At 50.9% G+C, this 9074-nt stretch overlaps 1 protein-coding gene across 1 annotated transcript; it reads left to right on the top strand.

The window, feature by feature from the left end:
- Positions 1 to 3104: 3104 nt before the first annotated feature.
- On the top strand, positions 3105 to 4040 carry LOC135325832 (olfactory receptor 14J1-like). Its single transcript, XM_064503810.1, has one exon. It carries the CDS (start codon positions 3105 to 3107, stop codon positions 4038 to 4040), a length of 936 nt encoding a protein of 311 aa, XP_064359880.1.
- Positions 4041 to 9074: the final 5034 nt, after the last annotated feature.

Here is a 9074-nt window from a genome sequence, read left to right as displayed (position 1 = left end):
GGCAAAACTACTGAGGTTCCTGGAGGGGTCTTCTAAACCCAGCCCATGACTGATAGTTTTCTTAAGGATTGCTCTCCTGGCTTCTCCAAAGTGGAGGAGGGCATTCCCTGACGCACCATCACAGGGACAGGGTGTCCTGCTACCTTCTCCCAGGGACAGCTGCAGGGGTGTGATGCCGGAGTGTGCCACAGCTCTGCCCAGAGCTGTAATTCAGAGCACTCCAGGGTGCTGCGTGCCCGGGGCAGGGACTCTGCTGCCTGCGAGGGTCAGCACTCAGCCTGCCCAGGGAACTCCCCACAGCACTGCGGGGAGAAGCTCAGGGTGGAAGGAGAGGGAAAGGAAGGTGTTTTCCTTCTAGGGTGTGTGCTTTCAATTCCCTAATTTTGCCAGGGGTAAAAAAAGGAGTTTTCTGGTTTGGGAAAAATCTGAGACTCCTAAACCTTCACTCTCTGAGAGCAATAGGTCTGTCAGAAAGCTAAGCAAACACCTTCAGCCCCACCTCAGCCTACAGACAGCACCAGCACCACCTTTATGGCCTTGTCAGGGTTTTCCTGACCTGCCCTACAGCACCTTTGAGCACAGCAATGCCTCTGCCCAGTGCCCTGTCCCAGGCAGTCTCTGCAGGGCAGAGCTGAGCACGCAGAGGATGGGATGGGGTCTGTGAGCACTGGCAGGGAAAAGACAGTGGGACAGAGAAAGAGCTGCCAGCAGGGACAGCTGCAGGCAGCAGAGATGGGCAGGGAATGAGAGGGAACTGCGAACAGAATCACCACGGGAGGATGCATTTGGGCAAGTCATGGTCAGTCCCTCTGATGCAGACACCTTCCTCTGAGCCACTCTCCTGTGTCTCTGCTCCCACCCAGCAGAGCCTCTGCCCTGACAGCCATGGAGTCCAGAGCATGAGCCGCCTCCTCTGCAGCCAGACCTGCAGCAGAGGAGAGGGGCATCTCTCCTGCCATGGGCCCATTTCATGCTGCCTGACAAAGGGGCTGAGAGCGACCACCCTGCGAGGTCCCTGTCTGCCACATGGCATGTCCAGCTGGGTAAGATGAAAGCTTTCCCGAATGCCCATCTGTCTCTCTCTCCCTGCCTCCCTTGGCAGCAGGATCACTGTATTGCTCCTTGTTTCCCCTCCTGTGCTTGCTGCTCCTGGTCTTCTCTTGGGCTTTCTGGGGTTGGGGTGCTTCAGCTGCAGTTCAGACACCTGCCCTGCAAGTTGTGCAACAGAGGGGTCTGCGTAGGAGTAAGCTGTTCCCAGCCCCCCTGAAACCTTTGGGGCAACAGAAAATGCGATCTGTGGGATGGGCAAATTAGCTGACCTTGTCATGCTCTTCATCACTTTCTCCATAGCTGGCCTGAGAGAGAGGAATTTGGAAATCTTCCCTTAAAATCTGAATTCCCCCACTCTCAGCTCAGTCCAGTTTCTTTCTGAGAGAAACTTGTGACTGTGAGTGTCCTTTAGCTGAGAGGTGCTAGCGCAAGGCCAAGAGGGGCAAGACTCATTGACAGACCAGATCCCGTGACTTTGCACAAAGTCATGGTGAGCCCTTTTTTTCCTCTTGGGATGCACAAATGCTCATCCTCAGAGCAACTGAACTGCCGCAGATTTCTACCCTGTCAAAGAATGCTCCCATGGTGAGAGGGAGGTATCTAAAAGCTAAATCATTATCTGATCAGACTTTCCCACTGAAGACTCTATTTCAGAGAAAATGGTGTTGAAATGTTGAGCAGCCTTTCCACGTAAGGGGTAGATATAATCTGCTGCAGGATGTGCACATCAGAGCTAGCCACTTCCCACTCCCACTGCAGAGAAAGAGAGCAGATGGTAAATTGGCGTGAGCAGAGGGTCTATCTCGTTGGAGTGGAGACATCCAGAAAGGGTCAGGTACCCCCTGCCTTCACGTGAGAGTTTCCCTCCCTTGCTAGAAGGAGCTGGTGTGGCTGCTTCAGATACAAACGCCTCTGTTCATCCCTCACAAGGATTTTCCCTTTCCGAGACAGCTGACATGAGAGCTTGCCAGCGTCCTATACTCTCTGACCAGGTTCTTTTAGATATTCCACACATGGAGGGTGTAATGTTTAATATCAAAATTTACTTCTTTGCAGATATTTGACGTTACATGGGAGTTTTGATTCAGCAGAGTGATACAGCAATATACTGAAATCACAATACAAGTGTCAGTTACACTTAGCGAAATACAGCAACTGCAGTATACAGTTCAATCACAATACCAGTGTGATCCCCGTTACTGGTCTCTATATGCTCACCATCACAACGCTGAGCATCCCCGATCGCGGGGAAGGAATACGTGGGCTGAAACCAGCTCAATCACGTTGCTCTTTTCCAAGTTCTTTTGCTAGTTGTTCAGTTTTTATACTTTGTGTTGGGCTGAGCCATGTATACACTCCCCCTCCCATGCTGGTCTGGCTAACTCAGGGAGACATTCACACTCTTTTGATGAATTCAGGGGGAAACATTTACACCAGCTGATCCACTCAGCTGGGGTGTAGTCAGCTGATCTGCTCAACTGACATAGCTGTTTCTCTAAAACAAAGCTTACTCTCCAGTCCTGGTCCCCTTTGCCGTGAGATAAAGCTGGCTTTCTGTGCAACCGCTGTGGTCAGTCACACCCTACCTCATGCCCTGAGCTTCATGGGCACATCACCCTTGCCCATCTCCCCGGAGCCTTCTTCCATGGCAGGGGTATATTGGTTGGTCAAAGTGCTATATTCATCTCTCATCATGGTAAACAGAGAATGTTCTCACCAGGCCACTAGACTGAGTCACCTTAGCTCAGCTCATGGCACCCAACCCCCTCCTATCCCCACCAAATAACTGGAAATGTTTGTCACCGTCCTCCATTTACACCCCCCAGCAAAGCAGGACTGACTCCTCTGGAAATGATTAGCAGAGGCCCCTGGTCTGCACGGCACACTCAGCCAGCTCAAACCAGAGCTCCAGACAGGGAGCTGAATGAAGGTGAAGAAGAGAGGAAAAGTGGGAGGTTCTATGAGAAAGGCAAAAGATTTGGCTCACAGAAGACTGCTCTAATTTGTCACTGTCTTTTCCTCCTTGGATAGATCCCCATGCCCAGGGTCAGCAAATGTCCAACGGCAGCTCCTTCACTGAGTTCCTCCTCCTGGCATTTGCGGACACACGGCAGCTGCAGCTCTTGCACTTCTCCCTCTTCCTGGGCATCTACCTGGCTGCCCTCCTGGGCAACATCCTCATCATCACAGCCATAGCCTGCGACCACCGCCTCCACACCCCCATGTACTTCTTCCTCCTCAACCTCTCCCTCCTCGACCTTGGCACCATCTCCACCACTGTCCCCAAATCCATGGCCAATTCCCTGTGGGACACCAGGGCCATTTCCTACTCAGGATGTGCTGCCCAGGTCTTTCATTTTACTTTTCTCTTGTCGACTGAGTATTCTGTTCTCACTGTCATGGCCTATGATCGCTATGTTGCCATCTGCAAGCCCCTGCACTATGGGACCATCATGGGCAGCAGAGCGTGTGTCAAAATGGCAGCAGCTGCCTGGGCCAGTGGGTTTCTCAATGCTCTCCTGCACACTGCCAACACATTTTCAATACCACTCTGCCATGGCAATGTCCTGGAGCAGTTCTTCTGTGAAATTCCCCAGATCCTCAAGCTCTCCTGCTCAGACTCCTACCTCAGGGAAACTGGGGCTCTTGTGGTTACTCTTTGTTCAGGCTTCGGGTGTTTCGTCTTCATTGTGCTGTCCTACGTGCAGATCTTCACTGCTGTGCTGAGGATCCCCTCTGAGCAGGGACAGCACAAAGCCTTTTCCATGTGCCTCCCTCACCTGGCCGTGGTCTCCCTCTTTGTCAGCACTGTCATATTTGCCCACCTGAAGCCCCCCTCCATCTCCTCCCCACTTCTGGATCTGGTGGTGTCTTTTCTGTACTCAGTAGTGTCTCCAGCAGTGAACCCTCTCATCTACAGCATGAGGAACAGGGAGCTCAAGGATGCCCTGAAGAAGCTGATTCAACTGCTGCTACTTCAGCAGCAATAAGCTGCCCATCTCTCCACGCAAGTGATTTCCAGTTTATCTCAGGCAACTCTTGCGCTTTGTGCATTCTGTCTGTGACAGTCATTTGCACACAAACATTTGAATTCATCCCACTTCTCCAGAGGCACAAACCCTGTCTGTCAAATTGATTAGTCAATGAGGATTGGATTTGGAGACTGCCTCGTTTTAATACAAATGTCCCTGTTTTCCCATGATGCAATAATGGAAAATTTTCAGGAAGGTTGTGAATCCCTGAAGAAATATTCATCTACCCCTTAAGCTGGTGTACCACTGCTTTGTCTGTTATGCTATGGATATCATCTCAGCAGTCTTTCACATATTTCCCCATGTCCTCATTAAATCGATCATTTCTAAAGTCATCTTTGCAGCAGACTATCTGGGCATAGGCACTTTCCCTTGTTTTCCACTTTTTCTTCTCTCCTTTCTCTTCATTCATTCAGATATCTCTCCTCTCTCTTGGTGCTGCTCTGAGCTTCAGGAAGTGCAAAAATTGCCTCATCTTTCAGGAGTCTAATTGCCTCTTTAGCCAACATCTTAGTTGTGTTTTCTCTCTATCCTATCAATCTGTCTGAAACATTTCTACTAAGGCTATCCCTTGTGGAAAGTGGACCTCACTGGAGGCAGCCTGGACTTGAAACACAGTTCAGGAGTTAATTTTCCTTTTCAATAAACTCCATCATGTTTAATTTTTGTTTGACGCCAATTAAGAAAAACCCTTCTGTGTGTATTTGCAGCTGGTTCTCTAAGGAGAACTCGTTAGGGCTTTTTGCACTGTAATGACCCCTCGGGGTACTTGGTGCTGAGTCTATGAATGTCAGATTCTGAGAGGAGAGTGAAGCAACCACTCAAGAAGTTGAATTCAGCAGGAAATCACAAATTTTCTTGGAGTGTTAATGAGTCCCCCTGAGGGCCATTACTCACAAAGCCTCTCCAAGGGCTGATTAGAGCAGAGGCAGTTGTTACAGGTAGGTAAAGAAAATGTGCAGGTAGCTCTGATGCCTAGAAAGCTTGGATAAGTTTTATCGTACCACATGGCCAAGCACTGACACCCAGCCCCTGAGTAGGGTGATGCTTTCTCTGACGCTTTGCTCAGGGCTCTTTGTGGGGGCAGTGTGAGGGTGGGGGTGTGCCACGCTGAGTTAGGTGCAATGAGATGGCACGTCCCAGGCCCCCCCAGCAGGAAGAGGAAACAAGGCCCCAGTGCTGCAAAGAAATGGTGTCTTCTGGCAGGCCTCGATGGCAGATACAGGAGCCATACACAAGAGCACAAACAGAAGCTGTCAGAAGCTTTCAGCCTTGGCAGTGCCCTGGCCTTCTCCACCAGAGCCTGTCCTACACTGTCCCATGCTTGAGCCAGTTACACTGCAGCCTGTAGACACCCAGCCTGCTTCCCCACCTTGCTCTCGCCCAGGGATCTGCCCACCTTTACTGATGTGTCTCTACCCTCCCTTGTTTTTCCTTGAAACACAAAGCTGGGGGCACAGACTCCCTCTGCCTGACCTCTTGTACCACAGCACTACCCGTCAAGGGAAATTTCTTTCTCTAACATCCATTCTGAACCTCTCAAGCTGAAGATTATGGCTGTTTCCCCTTCTCATGCTGTTTCCCACCACCAAGAATAGGGCCACCATCTCTGAAAGCACGCTTCAAGCATTCACAAGCTACTACTCTACTGCCCTTACCCTCTGCTTCATGAGGATAATGGAGCCCAGGTCCCTCGTCCTCCCTGTACAGCTCATGTGCTGCAGGCAACAAGCCCCATCTTGGCAGACCTCCTCTGCACACTCTCCAGGTCCTCCCCATTCCTCCAGCACTGGGTATACCACACGTGGACGCACGATTCCAGATGTGGCCACTCTTGTGCTGAGTGGAGGGCGATAATAACTGTCCTTGTCTGGGGGGACACACGCTTCCTAATGCAGCCCAACATGCAGCTGGTCTGATCTGCAGTGAGCATGCACCACGGGCTCATATGGCATCCCTCATGATGTCCAGGCCCTTCTCCTCAGGGTCACCCCACCAAGGCCCAACCTGCCGCTTCTCCTTGCACATCTTCAGGAGGTTTCTCTTGGCCTAATCTCCAACCTTCTCAAGGTCCCTCTCAGCTCAAGCTCCTTTGTGTCAGCTGTGAATGTGTGCGTGCAGGTGCCTCATCCTATCTCGCCATGCCTCTGACAGGATAACAGCATGACCAACTGCAGGACACCATAGATAATAAAGGCCATGCTGTTCTAAAGGAACTGCCAGAAACAGTTGAAATGAGCATGGCAGCCATCTCAGAGAAGCCAAAGGAAGGTACAAAGCAAGCAAGACCAGGGTCAAGGGGTAAACAGAGGTATGCTGGTTGCATGGGAGGAGATTAGGGTGGTAAAAGAAAAGGGCTTGTAAGGTGAAAAGAGGGGAAAATGCAATAAAAGGTGAAACCAATGAAATATTAGGGCCACCTGGGGACACTGGCCAAGGAGCTCTGAATGTGAACTGCTCTGACCAGAGCAGGACAAGACACATGCAGTTGATGTGCTCATACTTTTGTCTGATGTACTTCCATGGCCATGGGGAAGCTGAATGTTTTCCCTAAGGTCAACAAGGGAAGACCCAGGGTGGAAGGAAATGCCAAATCATTCAGGCTGGAAGGGACCTCCGGTTGTCTCTAGCCCAACGTGCTTCTCACAGCAGGCTCAGCTGTCAGCTCCAAGCAGGTTGCTGAGGGCTTTAGTCATTTAGGACTTGAAAACCTCTGAGGATGGAGATGGCACAATTTCTCTGGGCAACCTGCCCCAGTGCTTCACTGTTTGGATGGGTAAAATGTTTGCCCTAATTCCCAGCCTGAACCTCTCTTGTTTCAGCTCATGCCTCATCCTGGGCCTCCTCCTCCCATGATGCACAATGGTGAAGAGGCTGGCTCCATCTTCCTGATGACCTCCTGGTAGGTATGGGCAGGCTGTTATTAGGTCTGCCCAAAGCCTCCTCTTCTCCAGGCTGAACAAAGACAGCTCCCTCAGCCTCCCACACTGACAAAGTCAAGTTTACAAATGTGTGCCTAGGTTGTTTCATGGTTCTTCCAATCCTTCTGGATTTTACAGGATCTGCAGAGGACCTTAGGGCTGTTAGAGTGCAACCACCCTCATGCCATGACTTTCTGCATATGGCTTTCTCACACTCATTTGGCATCATGTTGTAGTGTGCAGGTGCTGTAGATGGTGAGGAGGACAAGCAGTCATTCACAATTAAAAAGAGGTAACCTCGCACCACGAGGGAGGCCTGGCTCTGGGGATGCCATGCGTGGTGCTAAAACACATGCAGAAAAGGAATTCAGGAGTTCAAGAATCACAGTAGCTATCACCAGAGATGCCAGAATCACCCATCCATGTCAGTTGGAAGCGACCTTGGGAGGTCTCTAGTCCAACCTCCTGCTCCCATCAGGATCAGCACTAAAGTCACATCAGGTTCCTCTGGGCTTTTTCCAACAGGGTCCTCCAAGAACAGGTGGTCCATAAGCTCTTCAGATGCTTCATTATCCTCATGGATTTTTTTCTCCCTGCTATCCCATCTTAGTTTGTAACCATTTCCTCTCATTCTTCTGTGATGAATCCCTGTAAAAGCCTGGTTCGCTATGGGTGGCCACCTTGAGTTGGGAAGCTGCTAAGAGTCACCCCAAAAGCCTTCCCTTCTCCAGGCTGAACAAACGTCACTGCAGCCTCTCCTCCCAGGCCAAATGCTCCAGTCTCCAAGCACCTTGGGGGCCTGTCCCTGAAATCATCAGAGTGAGCAACAGCATTCTTCTGCACGGGGCCCCAGCTGGATGCAGGATCTGGATGTGCTAGTAGTACAGTAGAGGGGGATAGTCTTTTCCCTTGCTCTCCTGGCTTTGTTCTGGTTCATGCAGGCCAGGATGCTGTGGCTTCCATTGCTGCCAAGGAATGCTGCTGGCTCACGTTCAGCTCGCTGCCCACAGAGACTCCCAGGTCCTTCTCCTCAGAGCTTCTGCCCAGCCAGGGACTCCTCACTCTGTACCACTGCAGGGTGTTGGTCTATCCGAGGGGCATTTGTCCTTCTTGAATTTCACAAAGATCCTGACAGCCCATTCCTTCTCCCTGTTGAGGTCCCTCTGAATGACAGCCCTCAAGCATGTGACCATTCTGCCCCATTAGGTGTCATCTTAAATGTGATGAGAATTGCCTCCTCCAGGCCGCAAATGAATCTGTTAGACAGGTCAGGTGGCAGTATAGACCTCTGCACACTCCACTTGTCAGCAACTTCCAGGGAAAGAATGACCCATTCAAAAAAATCCTCTGAGCTCCATCATCCAACCAGCTTTCCACCCATCTGGTTGTCTACTCAGCCTACTGTAATGTCTTTCTTGTATACAAGAACGTGGTGGAAGACAGCATCAAATACCTTGCTTAAAGTCAGGGAAAGTGACCTCCACTACTCTCTGCTCCTCCACAGTACAGGTCTTGTTTTCACAGAAGGCAATCAGATTGGTCAGGAACAATTCCCCTTCAGTTAATCTATGCGGACTCTTCCAAGTCGCCTTCTTCTCCTTCATGTGCCCAGAAAGGTGATGTAAGATGAATCGCTCCATGACATACTCCTCACTCAAGTGAGGTGGAATGGCCTGCAGCTCCCCAGGTTGTTCTTGTGGCCTTTGTTGAAAATGGACACAACATATTCCTTTTTCTGGCCATTGGGACCTGCCCCGATCTCCACAACCTTTCCAAGATGAGCCTGGTTGTGAGAGTGGTCAGCCCTCTCAAAGTCCTGACACCCTCCAGAAACCTCCCGGAGTGCTTGCACTCTGCTGTGACAGGGTGATGCAATTCCCTGCACAAGAACCAGGCCCTGTGATCCACAGGCTTCCTCAGGTTGATTAAAGGAGATGCAGCCACCTCCTCTCCCTCATCAGGTGGTCTGAAACTCATGCGCACCCACAAGCTCTCACGCAGGCCCTTGTCCATCCCAGAGAAAAGAGCTCCATACATCTGAGCTGCCCCTTCACACAAAGGGCATCCTCCC

Source organism: Dromaius novaehollandiae, unplaced genomic scaffold (assembly GCF_036370855.1).
Source record: "Dromaius novaehollandiae isolate bDroNov1 unplaced genomic scaffold, bDroNov1.hap1 HAP1_SCAFFOLD_30, whole genome shotgun sequence".
NCBI classification, from domain to species: Eukaryota; Metazoa; Chordata; class Aves; order Casuariiformes; family Dromaiidae; genus Dromaius; species Dromaius novaehollandiae.
Note: the sequence above shows the minus strand (reverse complement) of the source record. Positions and strands in the feature narration are given on the sequence as shown.